The sequence below is a fragment of the Solanum lycopersicum genome, chromosome 8, assembly GCF_036512215.1.
Source record: "Solanum lycopersicum chromosome 8, SLM_r2.1".
Classification (NCBI taxonomy): Eukaryota; Viridiplantae; Streptophyta; class Magnoliopsida; order Solanales; family Solanaceae; genus Solanum; species Solanum lycopersicum.
Window position 1 is genome coordinate 62,621,909 of NC_090807.1, and position 20,884 is coordinate 62,642,792.

The window sequence follows — 20,884 nt, forward strand, 5'->3', positions numbered from 1 at the left end:
GGGTAGATATGTGTTCAAATTTCAACAACGATGAATACTAGGTGTTCGGTGTTTTCTTTCTCATATGCTTAAGCTTTGATGGTCAAAGTTACTCTACGTCTCTTACGCTGATTCGTTTGAGGAATTTCGTTACTTCCAGCAAAAGAAAATTGACCATGGACTTTGTCATTCTAGGACTTGTGAGTTTCCATTGACCGTAGATTTTAATAATTTAATTGAACTGATATGCCGATATCGAGAAAGACCATTGACCATAGTTTTAAATCATTTAATTGGCCAAGTCTATGTAGGTTTCTTGCATTAGTGATTCATAGTTTTTAATCATTTAGTTGGCCAAGTCCATGTCTAGTAATCACTGTGGTCCTTTTATAGTCTGTTAGTCTTCATTAATGATGCACAGATTTTTCTGATCCATGTTGTTGTTCATAAATTTCTTGATGACTTCTACTGCAGAGGCTTTCTTTGTAAAAAAGAGCTTCCACAACTTCACAACTTAATTAGGTATGCAACGTAACTTTCTCTTCTTGCATTACCTCTTTAGGTTGTCGATTGTTATTATGGCCGCGTTAGAAAATATATTTTTTTTCAATTTTTTCACGTTTGATTGCTCAAATATTTTGGATTTTTGTTTTTAACTTCTACCATTCCCCACTTGATGAGTTTGAAAGCTGTGCCTTAAAGAATTTTTACAACAGTTATTATAAGTTTTATAAAAAGAAAATCAGTCGATAATTTTTTATTTATTACATGTGTTAACCAATGCATGCCTTCCACATAAACAGAATCAGACAGCAAAATATCATATCATGTCTGTGATTATGAGACAACTTCCGGTGGTGAGTTAAAGGACAAATGCTTAAGAGTTTTGGGATTAGCGATATAAACCAAGCAAAATTTTAGAGACTTTCTTAAAATACAAATTAACATAATCTGATTTTGGTCTACTTTCTAACACATCCTTATCTTATGGGATCTTATTGTCCTTGTTGATTTGATCCCATAATTAAGTTTTGGATTATCATTGCAAATTGCAACTAATTAATCTTTTATGTATACTTTATTATTAAATAAAAGACAGTACATGAAATACAGTCATCAAGACCATATCAAATGCAATATTTGGTCCATGAGTTTTATGGTTTGCATAGCCTATTTTAGTAATTGATTTAATAACTTCTTTTCTCATTAAAGATGAAGTATCCATTGAACATTCACATTGGAAGTGTGTTTGTTTGTATATTCTTTTTGGGTATATTCCAATTGATGAATTCTTTATAACTTGTCTTAGAAAAAACATTGTTGTTTGTGTGCTTTTAGTTAACATTTGGATAAAGTAAGAGAGGTATATTTCAAAAGTTACGATTTTTTTTTGCGCTAAATCAAATTAAATAAATAAATAAAAATGAAGAAAATGCATCAATTATAGTGTAGTTAATCCTAAGACTGCGATCAAACACAAAATATACTATATGTATTCTATTTTAAAATTATTTTTATTTACGTTGATATCAATTTAAATGCAGAGCAACCGCTACCTCTCTCTGGGACAATAAATATAAAGGTTTTGTTTTGCAAATAAGGGTAAAATTGCACATGGACTAAACAAAAATTAATGTCTATTCAAATCTTCAAAGGCTTATTCTCCTCTCATGTATGTCCCACTCCATATATTATTGCGTTAAAAGTATTTTCTTAATATTTTGTTTATAATTATGAGATATACCTTAAAGTATAGTTTAATGTAAGAAAGAATATTCACACTTTATTTGCCCCACTAACTCATGCGCGTGGAAGAAATTAATTTAAATATATTTTCATCTCTAGATATTTTTCTTAACGTGTGTTTGATTTTTTAAAAATATTTTAATACGTAATTTAATAAAATATTATAGAAATAAGATTGAATAGGCGGAAGTGGAGTTTGGTGTTGGTTGGAATGGTCGAGCGATGGGGTTTGGATGAGTTTGGTGGTGATAGCGAACTTTTAATTTCAATTTCGAAGTGTTTTTTTTTTTTTTTTACATTTCCCTTAAAAAAATTAATATTTTTATTTTTAAAGAATTAATTTTTCTAAACTTTTTAACCCGTCAACATAAAAATAAAAAATATTCTTGAAAATATTTCCTATATAACAGACACATAAAAGGATCCTTTGGTACGCATACTAAATTATGTTGGTACTATAAATTTCGAACTTATTTATCCCCAATAAAAAATGAGAAAAATATCAAAATTGAATTATACGTTCATACTTCATGCCATTAATTAAATACAATATAAATTTTATTTCATCCTTATTCTTAAAATACCCCCATCTTATTCAACCCCTCAATTGGAAATGAGTTTTACCATTCTTATATTCTATCATCATTTTTTTTCTTCACAAAAACAAAGTTTTAACAAATGTCTTCCCTCATCTCGTCGGGACGTTATATTTTCAAAAATAAAAATAAATTATATTTTTTTTCTTCAAAAAGTATTCAAGTAAGAACAAAATGAATTTTTCCATGCTAAACTTATGGGATTATTTTGTTGAAAACAACTTATACCGTCATTCTTTTTTGGGATAATGTCATAGTCTCAACCTATGCCCGAAATCTCAGAGACACACTTATACTATACTAAGGTCCTATTACCTCCTGAACTTATTTTATTAATAATTTTTTACCCCTTTTTAGCTTACGTGGCACTATCTTATGGACCCAACGATGATTGACTTTTTTTTCGAACTAGTGCCACATATACTAAAAAGGGGTAGAAAATTACATATGAAATAAGTTTAGGGGTAATAGGACATTAGTATAGTATAAGTGTTTCTATGAGATTTCAGGCATAAGTTGAGGGGTACTTGAATATTTTCTTTTTTTTTTCAAAAAAAAAGTTAATAATTATTATAAGCCAAATCATCCCACACATACAATAATTTATTTATCATTTAGTAAGATTAGGAGTAGAGTTAGGTGAAGTTTCATGAGTTTGGACGAAATTATTAGTTAGTCTATAGACTCTATATATAAACTTGTCATAACAAAATTAATTCACAATTAATAGTAAGGAAAGGGAGATAGAAATGTTTTTTACACTAGTGATTATAGGTTCAAATCGTTCTAAAATTTAAAATTTTCCCATTTCTAGTTTTGATTCCACCTTTGAGTGAAATAATAATTTAAAATTTTCATACTTCTAATTCTGATTCCCCCTCTAACTAAAATAAATAATTTTAAAACTGCTTAATATTTCGAACTAATACTTCCCTTTCATTGGAGAGAAGTTACTCAAAGGTTGGTCTAATAGGCTATTGCCACTATTTCAAAAGAAGGGTGTATAGTTGTTACACGTGTCCAGATAAGACTAGCTTAGTTCCATATAAAAGCCAATGAAATAAATGAAGAAGTATTTTCAGATAAATAACAAAAAAAAGAAAGAGAAGAAAAGAAAAACACTCAAATAACTGTATCACAAAATTCACACACACAATTGGGTGATGGAAAGCACGTGCTCGTTCCTGATAAAACACTCTCTCTCCCTCACAACACGCATATATTCATTTCACTCCTCACTTTTTTTCTCGACCCTTTCTCTCTCTAAACCTCTCCATTCTGTGGTGGTGATGTTGATCCTCTCAGCGGCTTCGTCTTCTTCTTCTTCTTCTTCCTCCTTCATGCTTTCTTCCGCTTCGTCTTCTTCTGCACGCATTCCGAGGCCGTTATCTTCATTTTCAACTTGTGTACCAGTAGTAGTAACAACTGTTTCTTCTGCAGCAACTTCGACGCTATTCCCGATTTCCTGTTTCGGTGTGAAATCGAGGACGGTTGGGATTCGGAAGCTACGGTGTGCCGTTTTTTGTGCTTCGAAGGTACGTGGAATGGCAGAAATGATTGAAGATGCCATGACAGTTTCTGCTTCTGAGAGTCATGAGCTTCCGCAGTCCCGAGACTTCCTTGACGCACGCACTGGAGAAGGTTTATCTCTAGCTATTATTACTTTTTCTTTAATTTGAAATATCTTGTGCATTTTTTGCTTTCTATTGCTACTTTCGCTTTTTTCATTTTTGAATTTGAAGTATCTTGTGCATTTTGTGCTATTTTCGTGCGGTTTGTTACTCTTGTTCTCTGTTGGAATATCTTGTGCTATTTCGGTGGGGTTTAACATTTTGTGCGTATTATGCCAGAGACTGTTGTACACATTCACGCTACAATGTTTGTTTTCTTTCGAATGCATTGAATTTCTCAATATTCTTCACAATTAACAATGCTGAACATATGAGGCGCGTTATTACATTTGCAGAAGTGCATTTATTTTTTGTTAATTTGCCCTATGCTTGTTGCTCTGAAGAAAATGTGTTGAGCCCATAGTTAAATTGAACTAATATTGCATTTAGCATGGAGTTAACTGTGAATTTTGTCAAGTAATAATTTCTTTGCCACATAAACTATTGAACTCTATGTCCATGGTGAAATTAAACATCGTTATCTAATGTTGTCTACTCTTTGGTTTTTCCTATAAGTCCTATCAAATAGACTTGTAGTACATCAGTTCCATTCTAGGAGATGAATTGGTTGGTTGCAATAGCAGTTTCAGTAGTGGTATTAATGAAATTGGTGTTGGCATAAGGTTGCAATAAGAGTACTTATCTGTGCAAGCATGCTTAACAGTTTAAACATCAAGTCAATGAGTTCTTTTAACCTTGATGCACCGGGTATAGTATGTTTTGATCTTTCTAGTAATCTATGGTGATATCTATTAGGACGGACTTACAGTAAGCTCAACGATTGTTTTATTTTTAACGGTGAACTGGATGTATTGTCTATGAAGCACGTCAGTTGGCTTTGTTGGGTCTAACTTTATAAGGGACTTCTCGAATGGATAGTTAGCAGAACTACACTTGAGGAATGGTGCTACTATAATGTAACACCAATCCATCTTGATGGAAGTTCTCGTTAACCTGTGGATGGTGAAGGACTCGACAAATTTATAGTGGATGGGATGATGGGAATGATATCAATTGAAGAGTAAGGTGAAATGATTAGGAGGTGGAAGATCTTGTTATGAACACCAAATCAAACAGGCAGACAAGCAACAGTGGATTGTTAAAGAGAAATAAGACGCTTATTGGTTTCTATTCACTTTCTGCTTTCTCTTTTGCCCCCCATTTGGTGTGAAGGATTTAATTGCTGTGAGGTAGAATCTATAGACTAGTTTGCATTCATGGAGATTCTGTAACTATTCCAAAGAGATGGGAAGTTCGAGACAATTGAGGTTTTTTCTTGAAATTGGAAGCAATTACTAATTCATGGTAGGACATGTACTGATGTACATAGTAAAAACTTCATTCTCGAATTCTCTGAGAACTTATGTTGATAATTTTTTAGCAGTTGGTTAGGCAACAATTATTTTTCATAGAAGTACTCTTTTGTTTTGTACAACAAGCTTTCTCTAGACTGTGTTTCATATTTGACATTTATTATGGACACGTGAAGTTTTGATGGTTGATTCTGGAATCACCAATTTGCATATTCATATTTGGGACATTGAAGTCACCAATTAAGACAAAAGGATCAAATTTTGACATTTTGTGGTAGTATCTCGTTTTTAGCTTTCTTTACAAAATTGTATTGCTATACAGTATCTCTTGCTCCCTGTCTTTACAGTCACCATTCAATCTCTGCCTCCCTTCATTTGACTGCTTTTTTGTCTACCGCTATGCATGCGTACTCCATTCTATTACTGATGGTTGGTGATGTATAGTTGGTTCCTTCTCTGGACATACACTAGGTTATTATGGTAACTTTAGCTTGGTTAAGTAATGCTTGGCAGTTTCTGCATTTTTTTTAAATGTATAGATCTCCTCTTGATCGACAACAAAGTCATTACTTCGTATGAAGCATTCGTGGATCTTAGTTTCAAGCTAGCTTACACTTCATTTTGTCGTATCTTAGGATCTTAGTTTCAAGCTAGCTTATACTTCATTTTGTCGTATCTTACAAGTCTCAGAACCTATGCAGGTATTGTAAAAAACATGACCTAGTTGGATCTTTTTTCCGATAACGCGTCACCTAGTTGGATCTTGACTGACATAACACACACTCATACTATGTTTGCACTTTGAATGTGGTTTCTTATTCATTTGAGAAACAGAAACAAATACGATGCTGAAGACTTATGTGGTTTGTATGCTATTCTGATAGATTTTCGTTTCAGTAAGTAGTTTAGAATGTGGATTGGAAGCTTAGTTTTCTTTCTGATTTTGGTCTTCAACTCCTTTTGGATCTTCCTTATTGCTTTCTGGGGGATTTCGATTTTCCTGGTAATTGTCATGATGTCGTAATCATATACTATCTTAATACACGTAAGTGTGCCACAGTGGCATAAGGGGGATTACCTATGTAAAGAAAATTACATAAAGCAGTTAAAGCACTATAAACTAGGTCATCTCCAATGATATAATCTTATATGGACTAGAATAGGATTTTCAGCAAGAAGTACATTTAAAGAACCGTGACTTAGCATAAATGTTAAAATTATTGTACAAATGCGGTCTTAAGTTTCTTGTAAAACAGGATGAGGTATAAAGTTGTGATTCTCAGAATGCTTCCTATTAGACTTTAATGGAGCAGTTTTCCTTCTTTTCCATGACTTGTTTTTCTTTTTTTGATAACCACGGTGTCTGAGCACAAGTACCTGGTAACTGTGCCTATCAAGGATTGGATATATGGCAAAAAGTCATTTTTTGAAAATTAAAATATGGCTGAAAATCTGGAGTGCTTTTTTTCTGTCTTTTTGGTAAACTTGGTATAATCTTCTCCTTTCTTTTTTCTTTTCGGGCTGTGGCTTGTGTCTTGTGCCTTGACAGACATCTGAAGCAGTTGTCAACCAGCACTGTCTGTCCTAGGGGCTGGTCATCTACATGAAATTTTACAAACTTGGTCTTTAAAACATGTCATGTCTTAGAGGTTAGTCATCTACATGAAGTCTTACAAAGTAGGGTCTTAGATACATATCATCTTGTTGGCTTATATTTTTGACAGGTGATATGGGATCAGGGATGAGTGCAGTATATGTTGCAAGGTATATATAAATATTTGTCAAGGTAATCAGATAGCTTGAGTCTTATACTTGTCTTATACATGTTGTATACTTGGTACTTCTTTGGGATTTGAAGTATCTCATAGGTTTTTTCGTGGTGTCTAGTTTCCTTTGAATACTTGTATGCTTCAACATTTATGGGTGCATTACCATATGGAACTATTTATTGATATTAATTACCAATCAACAAGAGAAACCGTGAACATCTGAGTAAGGGTTGGTATTGCAAGTTATAGTTCAAGAATAGCGGAAGTGCTGCAATATTCTAGAAAACTTCGTCTTAAAAGGATTTAGATACCTACTCAGATGTTAGTGGCAGTTGCAAGTATAAGACATTTGCTGCCGATTCTTATCTACTCATCCTGCTATCTTTTCAGTTGCAAGTATAAGACATTTGCTGCCGATTCTTATCTACTCATCCTGCTATCTTTCAGTGTCTTGATTCTATTGTTTGCTAAATTTAAACATACTGCTCAGCAGATGATTCCCTTGTTCTTCTGCGGGGACTTTATTTTGGTAGATCTATTCTAATTGTTCTGATTGAACCTGTGTCTCTCTTTCCCCCGTGCATTGGGTGTTCTATTTTCTGTGCAGACTTGCTATCTGCTGTTCGAAAAGCTGTGGAAGATGAAAAACTGCCACTGAATGTTGCTGAAGGAATGGAGGAGTTGTATCAGAACTATCAGAATGCAGTAAAACACCTTTCTTTGAACTTGTGGTTAAATGTACTCTTTTAAGTGTTGGGTCATGGGTGCTTTGTTCGCTTAGATATGTTTGCTCATATGCAAGAGTCTTCTTGCATGAACATACTTTCTGGGTCATAACATGCTTTCTTAAGTTACTAAAGAACAGTATATAATAGATTTAAGATGGTTGAGAATACAATTAAATAATAAACGTGTGCTCTCTCTAATGGCTTAGGCTTTTAGATGAGATGGTTACACACTTCAACAATGATGAATATTTTTTTTCTTCTAATGTATTTGATCATTTGAATTTAGTGGATGGTATTATGTAACTACACGCTGTTGGTATAAAAAAAGTTCACGTTGTACCTATAACAGTAGATAAAACGCTGGAGCTGGAAAAGCTAAAGTGGAGAGAGAAATCACAATTTGGCATGCCATTACTTTTTTGTGACCAATTATGTGGAAAGACATTATTACGGGGCCAAATGTTTTCAGAAAATGACCTGAAGATAATAGGTTAAGCCCTTGTGAAGATTCTAAATGTAGTCTAACATTCAACACGTTCAGTATCATTTCTTCCTAGAGCATGGAAAATATGATCTTGTGATGACAAAACAATAATAAAGATAAATCTAGAGGAGGTGCTTATATTTGTATGTTTGTCTTTGCCTGATTTTTCCGCACGTGTCTTTCTTGTTCCTACTTCTCTAGTATATCTTATTTTCACTAATAAATAATAACTCGCCTCCTCCTTCCCTCTTTCCTACTAAATTTTAGAGAATTTCATTTATTTCATTCTTGGAAAGACTACTACTTTTGGACTTACCATATTTGGTGAAGTAATCCAATCTATCTTTTAGACTTGTCAGATTATCAATCTGTTTGGATTTAATTTATTCATGATACTCGTGCGCTTTTCTTTGAGAGAGAACGAGTTTGTTGAGACCTGGAGTTCGGCATTTTCTTTTTTGTTTATTTGGAGAACTTGTTGTGGTCATGTGCCCTCTTGATTTTTCCTGATCGTTTTTTATAGGTTTTACAAAGCGGCGTTCCCAAAGCAGATGAGGCCATTTTGTATAACATGGCTCTTGTATTCGACCGTGTTTTTGTGGATGTGAAGGTATTCTTCTGCCGTGTTGATCTTTCAAATTCATGCTAGAAGTTTCCCCTATATCTTTGTTTCTCGTTACTTCATCTAAGCACACATGTATTCTATCAAGTTGTTAGAATGTAAAATTGTAAAATGTAGCAATGCTCTTATTTCAGGATCCTTTTGAATTCTCGCCGTATCATAAGGCCATTCGTGAACCTTTTGACTATTACAAGTTTGGTCAAAATTATATCCGCCAGCTAGTTGATTTCAGGTGAGTCTCAGTTCTCTCTCTGTAGTGTGTATCATGTAATAGTTTGACTAACTTAAAAAATGCGCGGTTCTTTCAATCTTGTTAATGATTGAATTCACAGGAAATATTCGAGTAAACAGCTTAAAATATCCTTTGATTTACATCCTTTTGTCGTTGTAATATTTGCTTGTTCAGATCAACGTATTCAAGACCAGGCATGCTCTATATGTCGTCTTTATACCTTGTAAATAATGGAATGATGTCTATATAGATTTAGGTACAGATAAGATGGTGGCTAGTTCTAGTACATATACAAGGTGGTGGGTGAATATATGTGAGAATAACTTGTTGGAATATTGGGTTAAGAGCAGATAGTAAAACTACTGAAATCATTTATATCTCTAAAGGGGAAAGGGCTTATGTCATGTTAGAATAATTGTTCTAAACATTAATGGCCAGCAGAAAATCATTTTGACCATATTGATGAAAGGGATAACTAAATCTTTTGCAATTACGTATGGGGAAAAATATTTTTGTTATTACCCTAATTATTTTTTCATTGTAGTTTAGGTATAATGATGCTATTTTCTCAATTGGTTGGGAAAATCCCAATTTCTTTAGCTGAAAGAAAGAGCTAAGCTGTTGCACTATTCTGATGAATAGTTCATCATCCTCTGGTGTCTGTATATTATTTTTACCCAGTGATGTTCTTATTAATGCCTCATAGCAATCCTTAAGTCCAAAAAGTATGACGCGATTCAAAATACTGGGTGTCTAACAATTTAATATCCATTCAATCAGACCTTATTACATTGATTTTATGATCTAAATATGGATATTTTGAAAACAACATAAAAAGTATCCTTCTTTCATGATCTAAATATGGATATTTTGAAAACAACATAAAAAGTATCCTTCTTTCAAAGAAGGATACTTTTTAAGTATGTAAGAAACCTCCTGAAAAGAGGAATAATTAGTACTTACAAATTGAAGTCCTGTAGTTATTGTATGAACAACCTAATCACCACACTAAGTTGATTTCTATTTGACTGTTTAGCAGCTAGTTAATCTGTAGCATTTTGACGAGTTGTGTGGGTTGAGTCACCAATGAAGCTTAGCCCATGTGTAAAATTACTATTGTGTAGGGATATATTTTTCTCCCTCCGTTTCAATTTATGTGTCTTAGTGTGGCTGGACACGTGTTCAAGGTAGGGAGATTTTTTAATCTTGTAATGTTAAACTAAAGATATAGGTAATGTATCAAAATGATTTTGATTCTTGTGTTCTTAAACATGCTATGCAGGATGTTTGGAATTAAAGAGTTAAGCATACCAAAAAGGAAAGTAAGACGCATTATTTTTTAAAGTAAGACGCATATTTTAAAACAAAGGGTGAAGTTGCACATTGTTGAGTAGTGGATAGGAATTCAAAATTTGTAATTCCTATATATGAAGTATGATGTTAGAGGGTTGTTTGTCTTGTTCTAGGAACTCCCTGCTTTAACTCTTAACAGGGGTGTTTGCGAACAATATCTCCATTATTGACAGACATACCGTTGCTATTGAATATTTTTAATCAGCTTTAGTGAGTGTATATCAAATGTGGTTATTAGAAATTGATCTTTCTTTGGCTCTTTGCTTTAAAGTGAACAGCCTTGTTCCCTGCAGATCTCATGATTTACTTCGGAATCTAACCTCTACTATTTTCGAGTTTGTAGGAGCTCTTATGTTGGGAATATGTCAGTTTTCAGTGAAATGGCAGAGAAGCTTAAACAGGTTCGGCATTTCAGATTGTTAAGAGTGTTTCTATTGATTAGTTTCTTCTGTAATTATGCTAACTAGTTTCTGGGAAGGTGCGTTGCATGTTTATCCCTTGATCAAGTTTAGCACATAGTGATAGAGTTCTAATTCAGACTACTTATGAAAAAGGTTGAAGGAGTAGTAGTCTCTGTTTCCTTATTTTCTTTTGGGGCACACAAAAAGTTCCTCATCATATAGATGATCAAGTGGAGATCGTAGAGAATTGTATGTTTTGTAGATTCTCACCTTTTGGTATACCTTTTGCATACAACTGTTTATGGTCATGTATATGAACGAAAATACTTTTACTTGATAAAAAATTTAAAAAAGATTTCTTAACAAGCTATTGCATAGGAGCGAGGTTTTACCATGTGCATACCAAAAGGGTAGAGGCTGTGGGTTCCCCTTGTCATAAAAAAATGAAAAAATTCCTTGATTCATCAAGCAATGATGTAAGATTTTTTTAGAGCTTATTATCAAAATTTGAGCTTAACATGACCTTGCTTTCAGACCCCCTTACGCGAAGATCCATATTTTCTTCTTATTCGCCTTACTGGATGAACCAGATAACTTTTCCCGATTTCCACGCTATTCAGCAGTTTCCTTGATTGGGGGGGCGAATGTACACAAGACTTTGTAATCCTCAGCTTTAATACATTATAAGAGTGAACCTCCAAAAGATGGTAGAAACTCTGAAGTAGGAATATTGACATATTTCATACTTCCGAACTTCTGTCATCTTTTGTTTGGTGGTTTGTCTGTCTTATTATTGAAAATATTTAGGTATCTTTCTCATTCTATGCGTTTTGTCAAGTGAAGTTACTTGCAAGTTATAGATGTATGTGGCTTCTTGTCCACCAAAATTATGTGCTCACTATTTATACTGGAGTTACGAATAACAGTCTTGGCTCAAAATGTTGTGGGTGGACCAACTATCTCTATATCACCTGCGCGACCACTGGTTTACGCCTAAAGATCTTCTTGTAAAGTTGAATATTTTTCTTCGATGCTGTATAACACTAACTACAGATGGAGAACTCTTGAGTGCTTACTGTACCCTTCATCCCCCCCCCCCCCCCAAAAAAAAAGAGCAAAAAAGAATGTCACTGTATAATTTTTATTCTCTCTTGATATCATTTTGTTAGTTCATTTACTGTTAATAAATCTCAAACTTAGTCGCTGATATGCTTACCCAGTTCTTTTTTGCATGGCTTTTTACACATTGCCTTGATCATTTTTCCTGTTGCCTTTACCAAATCACTATTTCTGTATACTAATTTCAGGGTGATAATGTTGTCTTGATGTCAAATCATCAAAGTGAAGCCGATCCTGCGATTATTGCACTCTTGATTGAATCAAAGCTCCCAGATATTGCTGAGAACATTGTTAGAACTTTTTCCACCCTCTTGCACTTCATAAGATATTTATACCTGAAGTAGCTTAATTCACTAGATTATCCTTTACTGGTAACAGATATATGTTGCTGGAGATAGAGTTATTACTGATCCTCTTTGCAAGCCATTCAGCATGGGAAGGTGCACTTAGATAGCATTGTCAGAGTATGTACAGAAATCACCATTTACTTAGACATTTGACAAACTTAATATGTTTAGGAATCTCCTGTGTGTTTATTCGAAAAAACATATGAATGATGACCCCGAACTTGCTGAGATGAAAAAGAGAGCAAACACAAGAAGCTTGAAGGAGATGGCTTTGCTATTGAGGTACTTATTCTGCTATTGCTTTGTCTTTCTTGGAGTATTTTGGTGAAGCTTTTACTTAAGAAGTTTTGATGTCACACAGTATTTTATCCTGCGCCAATCTCTCATAAACATTTTTCTGCCAAGTGTTACGAAAAAATGAAAGACTCGCTCTTCTAAGCTCTACATGTATTGAATATGATTAAATGGAAAGCTAAGCCTAATGTTGCATGTGTACTCTTAATCTTCCCTACCTATCAGAAAATCTTGTTTGCTCAGGCGTGTAATAGTTCTTTCACGAGGGGGTTAACCCTGCTTGATTATTCTGCATGGAAGAAAACCATAGAGCAAGTCACGGTAGAAATGACTTCTAACATGAATGTGCAGAAGATAATACAGATACGATAGATGGAAGTTTTCTCATGATCATGGATGTGAAATTCAATCATCATCCATTATATGATTGCTTTATCAGTTTCATACTTCAAGTCCTAGTAAACTGTTGGTATAGTTAGCACAATAATGGAAGAGGAAATCAAATGATACATGTTTCTTTGGCAATTCGAGATAGCTCACAAATGCTCTTTTTGATATTCCACTATTGCTCTTTTGATGGAAGCATACATCTGAGGATACATGTACTTGTGATCCAGGGGTGGATCAAAAATAATATGGATTGCTCCTAGTGGTGGAAGAGATAGGCCAGACCCTGTTACAAAAGAATGGTATCCAGTAAGATTCCTTTTTCTATTTAATAATTATAGTTGTCTTTCCATATATTTATCTTTTCATTCTATTTGATGGACATACCTGCAAACATGGCCAACATACATTTCTCGACAAGGTATTTTCTCCGTTTCATTCATATGACTATGTTTGTACAGAGGAGGGGGTTTAATATATTAATTTGACTCTGTATCTTAATAGTGGCAGTATAGGAAATATTTTAAATAGTGGTTCAAAAGTTAGTTTTATGAAGAACACTGAAACAAATTTGATTTCTTGGAAGTCGTATAAAACAATAATCTAAGTGGAGTGGTGAAAACATTTTGAGAAGTCCCATAGTTGAAAAGCTACCATAATTTGAAGGAGGAAGTGTTGCTACCTTATTCATTCTTTTAAGTGATTCTTAATTCCTTTGTGGGCTGATTTGCTATCCCTGCCTATGAAATATAGGGCAAGCCTCATACATCTTCTGAATTACATCTGATGCCAGTTTACATCTTAAGATTTTCTTCCACGACTTAACTGTTCTGTTCTTGATTGCTTCCATTTCCTTGGTGAGGTTGTTCTTGACTCTTTAAGAGAATAGTCATCTGCAGCCGTGTGCTGGCACATTTATGATTCAGTTCTCAGAATGTGATTGGCATTATTTGCCTGAACTTTAAATGAGAGTTAACTGTTCGTATCCAATTGGGATTTACATGGATACATGCTATGGTTCACTGCTTCTTCCTATTCTGTATGTTCAGCAATACACTTCTCCATTACACTTGCCTTGTGACAGTTCTAGGGTGATGTTGATAAGCGTGATAATATCTCTTCTTCTCCAGCATAGTTCTATGTATATGATGGGCAGTTAGTTTCAAAAGTTTTGGTATTTATGCTTCGTCATGATGCTTAATTAAGAGCCATTTTTTTAACATTTAATTTTTTTTTCCAAAAGAGCCAGATCCATATAGGTAATATCAGTTAGTTAAGACGCAGCTAATTATTTTTCAATGAACAGGTGTTTGGTTTAGATAAACCATAATTGCCTTTAAAAGGCCAAGTATTATGCATTGGAATGAAATGGGCCTGAATGGATATAGAGGAATCATATAACAGATTCCAACTGATCTGTTGATTAATTGATTTTGAGCAGCTTGTGGTTGAACATTTTGCTTGTATTTCTTCAGGCACCATTTGATGCTTCCGCGACAGACAACATGAGGAGGCTTGTACAACATGCTGGTGTCCCTGGTCACATTTATCCTCTAGCAATATTGTGCCATGATATTATGCCCCCTCCCGCCCAGGTTGGTCCTGTGTCAATTATGTTTGTTTCTGTGATGACTATGTTTTTTTACATATCCCTGCTTGCGATAGTACAGGTTGAGAAAAATATCGGAGAGAAAAGAGTTGTATCTTTTCATGGAGCTGGCATATCTGTGGCACCCAAAATTGATTTTCATGAGGTTGCTGGTGCTTTGGAGGACCCTGAGGTTAGTTTTTATGGGAAGTCCACTTTGGTTTAATACTTCAAATTATTGGAAGCTTTTCTTAAACTAAATTTGGCAGCCTAATGAGAGGTTTAGTGATATTTGTTGGTGAACCTTTTGGGGGGGGGGGGGTCATTCTATTTAATAGAGAATGAAGGAGGAGAAGGGAAGTTGGACCAAACTCTTTCTCTTTCCTATTTGAGACCCAAATGAACAGCTAGTTGACCTTTGCTAAGAGGGGCGCAGGTTCAGCAGAAATTTTGATTCCTGCAGTTGAGCTTTTTCTTGTTGGAAAAGTTAAGAAGTAAAGCTCCAAAGGAACTTTCAATATGCAAATAAAACATTCATCTAATACTGTTTTGTTTATTTATTTTTTGTCAAGTTAATTCTATAAACTGAAGAAAAGATATGCATCTACAAGCTCTCTGAGGATAGTTAAATCTGTCCCCAAACCATAGGAAAAGAAAATGAATAAAAGATGGAAATTTTGTGATACTTTTTTTCCTTAATAATAAAATTAGATAGAGAAACCTTCCCATGTGCCTAAAAAGAAAATATTGTTTCCATGAAATTCAAATGAATGATGAACTAGCGAAGAGTGTTGAATTATATCGGATAATATAAAGCTACCTCCACAGGTGTAAACCGACTTATTTGGGTGTCATCTGTGTTTTCTCCTTATATTTTAAGCTACCTAAGCTGCTGTACTTGATAGTTGTACTATTAATTTTTCTACCTCCAACGACTGTAGTATCAGTTTTCTGTTGCAAAATTCTTCTCTTCCCAGATCATTTCAGATCTTTAGCTCAAACATTTTTCTTTTGCCTCTCTTTTCTATCATTAATATATAAAGAAGATGGTTCAACTAATTTCACTGCCCTTACAAACCTTAAGCTCAAACATTTTCCACTTGCGTCTGCTTTCTACTGTTCACTGAAGGAAATGGTTTCACCAATTCAGTCTTCTTTCATTTCACTGCAAGAATTCTCTTTAATGTTCTATTCCATGGGGTTTTCAATCTTAAATCGATGTTCCATTTCACAGCCAAATATTTGCATCTTATTTTTATGAGATGCTATTGGAACTCTTTTTTTTTCTTCTCCCCAATCCCCTCCCTCCTCCCAAATAGATGGGAAATGCATCATGGCTGGTTTGATCAAGGAAATGAGAGATGAATCGAAAGCTAAAAAAACTGCACACCGAAAAATTAATTGCATATAAATAAAAAGGATCTTATGAGTAAATACTTTTCTTGATGCAGGCTAAGATGGTATATACAAAGGCAATTTATGATTCTGTAAGCCAGCAGTATAATGTGCTAAATTCTGCTATACATGGCAAACAAGGACTGGAGGCTTCAATACCTAGTGTTTCATTGTCACAACCATGGCAGTAGCTTCTCTTCCAACTTTATTTTTCATACCTTGTTGCTGTAGTCAGGTATGTACTTCACCAAAAATGATCTGTTGACAAAATTTAAACTGGAACAATTGGCTTCAATCCATGTATGTCTGATTCTTGCTTTGTCGGTATATATTACTAGTTTTGCAGATGTTTGTTTGGCAGTTACTATCAAATCACAAGGATTACACTCACAATCTTTCCACATACCACGCTTGCATGTGGTTAGTCTCTGCGGAAAGTTGATACAAACAAAGTAATTCTTGAAGTTACAGCAAACATAATCTGAAGGATTTTTTTTTGGCAGGGTTAGATGATTCTTTTGACACGAATGTACAGTTGCTTTACATTGTATTTGTATCAAATGTTAGATTCAAATTTGTTAGTAATGATAGCTTTCAAGTACTGTTATGACTTTCTAAGGTTTAGTGTTAGTAGCTATTCTAGATTGCTGCTCATCTTACCTTTGAAGTGGTAATCCAATTTGTTGGGAAATATAATATTTGATGCTCTGCTACAGTTGTGTGCGTGTATTGTAGTTTCTATAAGCGTTAGATGCTATTTGATGCAACATTTGACAGTATTGTCTCAAAAGCTCAGGTGTAGTTTCTACGGTAGTGACTATTAACCTATCTCCTTCGATTGGCCGCGTAGTGTGATTTAACCTATCTCCCACTACAACATGCATATTCCAGCGGGTTCTCCTGGCTCATTGTGGTCTCTCCTTTTAATTTATGTTCTTTGTAAACTTTCTCTACTTGTGCTTCCAGACATCCTGTAAATATTTTGTCTTAGTCCCTTTACATGGACATGTTTCTTTGATAACTACCTTTTTGGTGTCGGTTTCAACCCAAGAAATTGTTTTGGTGAGGCATTACGTATCTAAGCGTGTCTTGTTACAACAGGGTCATTTTATGCACTATGATGAAGGCACAGCACAGAATTTAATTTTTTGATCAAAATTTCTTTTTTGAGTCAGGCATACAGATGACGTTTTAAAATGAAATAAGTACTCTTTTTTGTCCAATTTTGAATTGATATGTATTAAAAATAATGATTTGCATAGTGATTTTACTATTTTATCTTTATTAGTTATGATGTGAATAAGTCGAATTTTTTTTATTATATCTTAATTTGTTTAAATAAATAAATAATTAATTATGCTAAAAAAATAAAAATGAATAAGTAATCATAATACCAATTTCTAGCAACAATCCAAAACTCAAATAATATCAAAAAAATAAAAATAAGTCAGCATGACATGTGTCCCTCCTGACAACAAAAATTACACAAATTTTGTGAAGCAGAATTTAATTCAAAATAAAGTAAAACGTGCCAAATCCATCTCCACCATCTATAAAACCGAAGGTCTCAAATCACCGTCGACAACCACCGCTTCCGCCGCCATTTCCACGGTTACACCGCCGGAGGACGTCCGTTTCCAAAAGTAATTAAATATGTCCACTCTCTACAATCCTCTAATTTTCACCATTAAAAACCCAAAAGGCAGCCTTAAACCTCACACTTCCCTTCCTTCTTCTGTCCCGACTTTTAGGCTTCGTAAATTTCAAAATTTCTCAGTTCAATCCTCCATTTCCTCATCCAATGAGCCGGAAAAACCCACCTCTATTACACCGGATAATGATAAAGCTGACGATAAAATGGTCGAGTTCGTGGATGAATGGGGAGAGAAGTCGGAGCCCGAACCCGGACCGGTTACGAAGTTAGCGGATTCGGATCCTCCGGAGTATGATGATGAGTGGGGTAATGGAAGTCCCGGAGTTGACGTGAGTGGTGAAGAGGACGAGAAGCTTCTAGAGCTGAAAAGGTGTTTGGTGGATACAGTTTATGGGACGGATTTCGGATTTCGGGCTTCATCAGAGATTCGGGCCGAGGCATTGGAGTTCGTTTGTCAGTTGGAGGCAGCCAATCCTTCTCCAGCACCAACTGAGTCTCCTGAGTTGCTTGATGGGAACTGGATTTTAGTGTGAGTTTTTTTGCTTCATTGCTGGATCATTCAGTCACTTCTTTTACTATAGTTCCTCCATTTATTACGTTTTGTGTTGTTTTTATATGAAACTAGCTGAGTTTTGATATCTTCTGCAAGCGTGCTGGCTTTGGTTCGGAAAAAATGGGTGGTTTACACTTTACAGGACAAACCAAATAACAATCTCTAATAAATTGATATTGATCTCACGGGGCTTATATTTAAGGTTAATGGGTAGTTTCAGATAATCAAATGACTTTGATTTCATTATCTATGGGTTAAGGCATTGATAGAATGGGTACTGGTATGCTTATCTTGAGCATTGACACCACAGAACAAGTTGCTCTCCCTAATTCTAGGTGCATGATAGAAGTTAATCGTACAATGTAGGCATTGCACCCAAAGCAGTAGCTAGAACTTTATGATGGGAGTTCACTATGCAAGATAGGTGCATCATAACAGTTATAAGAGGGATCTCGAGATTGGCCTCTAAATAAGCACCTTATGAGTTGAGCGGTCAGACGGTTACTTGTCAATATACTTGCATTCGGCTGTATCCTCCAGTTGTTAACAACCATAATTAAAGACCATGTATCTTTGTTTGTCCTGTAATAACATGCTTTGGATTTCCGAGAATTTCATAAACTAATTAGCCTGGTAATCTGGGAATAGGACGAACCAATGCTTCTTGGATTATTTTAATCTTGATGCCATGTATTTTCAACTAAGTATTGCACTTTCTTCACATCGCAACTACCATTAATCTAATCTAAACAATTGTCTGCAAACTTTAATGTGAAATGTATTTTGTTTTTCCTTCATACCCTTTTGGCTAGTCAAACTAGAATCTATTCAAGAGTGCAACAAGAAAATTGTTGTAGTTACTGGAGCTTGAGCTCATGATTCATATTCATTCTATGGTTCACATATCACAGAAGAAAACCTGAAGGCTGAAGATTGTTGTTGTTATTATTATGTCTTTGGTTTTACTGGGAAAGTCGAGTTTTAGTAAGTACTGTAATTTTAAATGCTTGGAAGTGGTGATAGACTGTTTTTAATAGTTCTGAAGTACAATTTTATAGGATTAAATCTATGAACTTAAAATCGATGACATTTACTATCTTGGTTCACATATCACATAAAAAACCCTGAAGGCTTAAGATATGCCTTGTAAAGCTATATTTATAGTTGATATCCTGTTCAGGGTTTATTCGTCTATAACATAGAGTAGGAAAATGTCATTGAGGCATAAATGTTGATGATACTTGCTGTGTGCTATGCATTATTAAAAGTTTATTTCTTCATAAGTTTATTTTTAAAGATTTTTGGTTGAACACATCGACAACACCTTAAAATATGTTATCTCCTTCAATTATACACAATAGTCTTAATAAGCCGTCAGGCCTATTCGATGTCGATGTATATGAATAAAGGGATGATTTGTAACTTAGCCCAATCTTAAGGGACAATTTTGGGCTTTTCCTCCTGAACATTGTAACTTTAGTTGTGAAATTTCATGCAGAAACTGATTTGAAGTAAATGATAAGTGATGTATCAGCAAAGAATCTTATTTTTCTTCCTCAATCTGTCAGGTTCACTGCATTTTCCGAGTTGTTACCTCTTCTTGCTGTGGGTAACATTCCTCTGTTGAAGGTAGAAAAGATTAGCCAAGACGTAAATACAAACAGCTCGACTATAGAGAATGCGACTACATTATCAAGCCCTGTAGCCACCTTGTCCTTTAGTGCTACTGCCACTTTTGAAGTTCGAAGCCCCTCTAGAATACAGGTATACTCGTTGACTCCATTCTGATTTCCTTAGAAAGGTACTTGCAGCAATTTTCTGCACAAAGAGAGAAAATGAGAATTTTGGATCTAATTATGCAAGATATTGAGAAATTGTAGGGGTCGATTATGTTTTTTTGGTTAACTTCTGTAGAGTATGTTGGGAGTTTTTTAATTTTTCCTTCCGCATTTGGCTGACAACTGCTTACTTTTGCAGGTTGAATTCAAGGAAGGGAATTTTAAACCTCCAGAAATAAAATCGAACATAAATCTGCCGGAAACTGTGGATTTGTTTGGGCAAAAGATAAGTCTCTCTCCTGTACAGCAATCTCTAGGTCCTCTGGAAAACGCTGTGGCAGGCATAGCACGAACTATTTCTGGTCAGCCTCCTCTCAAGATCCCAATTCCAGGTGGAAGGACAAAATCCTGGCTTCTCACAACCTACCTTGATAAGGATATGCGGATCTCCAGAGGCGATGGTGGGCTTTTTGTGCTTGTTAAGGAAGGGAGTTCTCTTCTATATTAGTAAGGTATCCATTATCCTATATTGTGATTTACAAATGTCTTAGGAACTGCAATGGTATGTACTGCTACATCGATTTATCGCGGGATGTAGAGTTTAAAACTCCTTAGCTGTAAGGTGGGACACTCTTTTAGGACTCAAGTACTTGCACTGAATTATCTCAGGATCAAGCTGTGAGATTAGTCCTAGTAAGAAGTGTGCTGAAATAAAATGTGATATAGCTTTGCATTTTCCTATGTAGTAAGATAACGATGTTTCAGTAATTTGGAGGTCAATCATCTGTAATTTCAGCTTATCTGGAAAGAAAATAACTTAACAATTACGTTTAATCTAGACTTAGCTAATTCTAATTTGGCAGCAACTCATATACA

At 34.7% G+C, this 20,884-nt stretch overlaps 2 protein-coding genes and 1 long non-coding RNA gene across 6 annotated transcripts; all 3 read left to right on the plus strand.

Moving 5' to 3' along the window:
• Positions 1-297: 297 nt before the first annotated feature.
• LOC138338080 (uncharacterized) lies at positions 298-1,811 on the plus strand. Its single transcript, XR_011211305.1, has 2 exons — positions 298-501; positions 1,524-1,811. It is a non-coding gene; the product is annotated as an uncharacterized lncRNA (long non-coding RNA).
• A 1,664-nt stretch (positions 1,812-3,475) lies between these two features.
• GPAT (glycerol-3-phosphate acyltransferase) lies at positions 3,476-16,736 on the plus strand. Of its 4 annotated transcripts, none has more exons than XR_742866.4 (14): positions 3,494-3,962; positions 7,681-7,778; positions 8,809-8,895; positions 9,042-9,139; positions 10,836-10,893; positions 12,201-12,302; positions 12,391-12,452; positions 12,531-12,641; positions 13,271-13,349; positions 14,516-14,635; positions 14,711-14,821; positions 16,080-16,258; positions 16,370-16,443; positions 16,527-16,736. XR_742866.4 is itself a non-coding variant. In NM_001306067.1 (14 exon segments), coding segments are annotated over 12 exon segments (1,413 nt in total). In that variant the 5' UTR covers positions 3,541-3,610; the 3' UTR covers positions 16,215-16,258; positions 16,362-16,443; positions 16,527-16,676.
• A 736-nt stretch (positions 16,737-17,472) lies between these two features.
• On the plus strand, positions 17,473-20,842 carry LOC101266439 (plastoglobulin-1, chloroplastic). The gene is made up of 3 exons (XM_004245925.4): positions 17,473-18,206; positions 19,799-19,994; positions 20,208-20,842. Exons 1-3 carry the CDS (start codon positions 17,677-17,679, stop codon positions 20,514-20,516), a joined length of 1,035 nt encoding a protein of 344 aa, XP_004245973.1. The 5' UTR covers positions 17,473-17,676; the 3' UTR covers positions 20,517-20,842.
• Positions 20,843-20,884: the final 42 nt, after the last annotated feature.

Coding starts and splice junctions, on each gene's coding strand:
- GPAT (XM_010326998.4), top strand. CDS start 3,485: ATGGAAAGCACGTGCTCGTTCCTGATAAAACACTCTCTCTCCCTCACA. Junction 14,636..14,710: donor TTATGCCCCCTCCCGCCCAG/GTTGGTCCTGTG, acceptor GCGATAGTACAG/GTTGAGAAAAATATCGGAGA. Junction 14,822..16,079: donor GTGCTTTGGAGGACCCTGAG/GTTAGTTTTTAT, acceptor TTCTTGATGCAG/GCTAAGATGGTATATACAAA.
- LOC101266439 (XM_004245925.4), top strand. CDS start 17,677: ATGTCCACTCTCTACAATCCTCTAATTTTCACCATTAAAAACCCAAAA. Junction 18,207..19,798: donor GATGGGAACTGGATTTTAGT/GTGAGTTTTTTT, acceptor TCAATCTGTCAG/GTTCACTGCATTTTCCGAGT. Junction 19,995..20,207: donor GAAGCCCCTCTAGAATACAG/GTATACTCGTTG, acceptor TTACTTTTGCAG/GTTGAATTCAAGGAAGGGAA.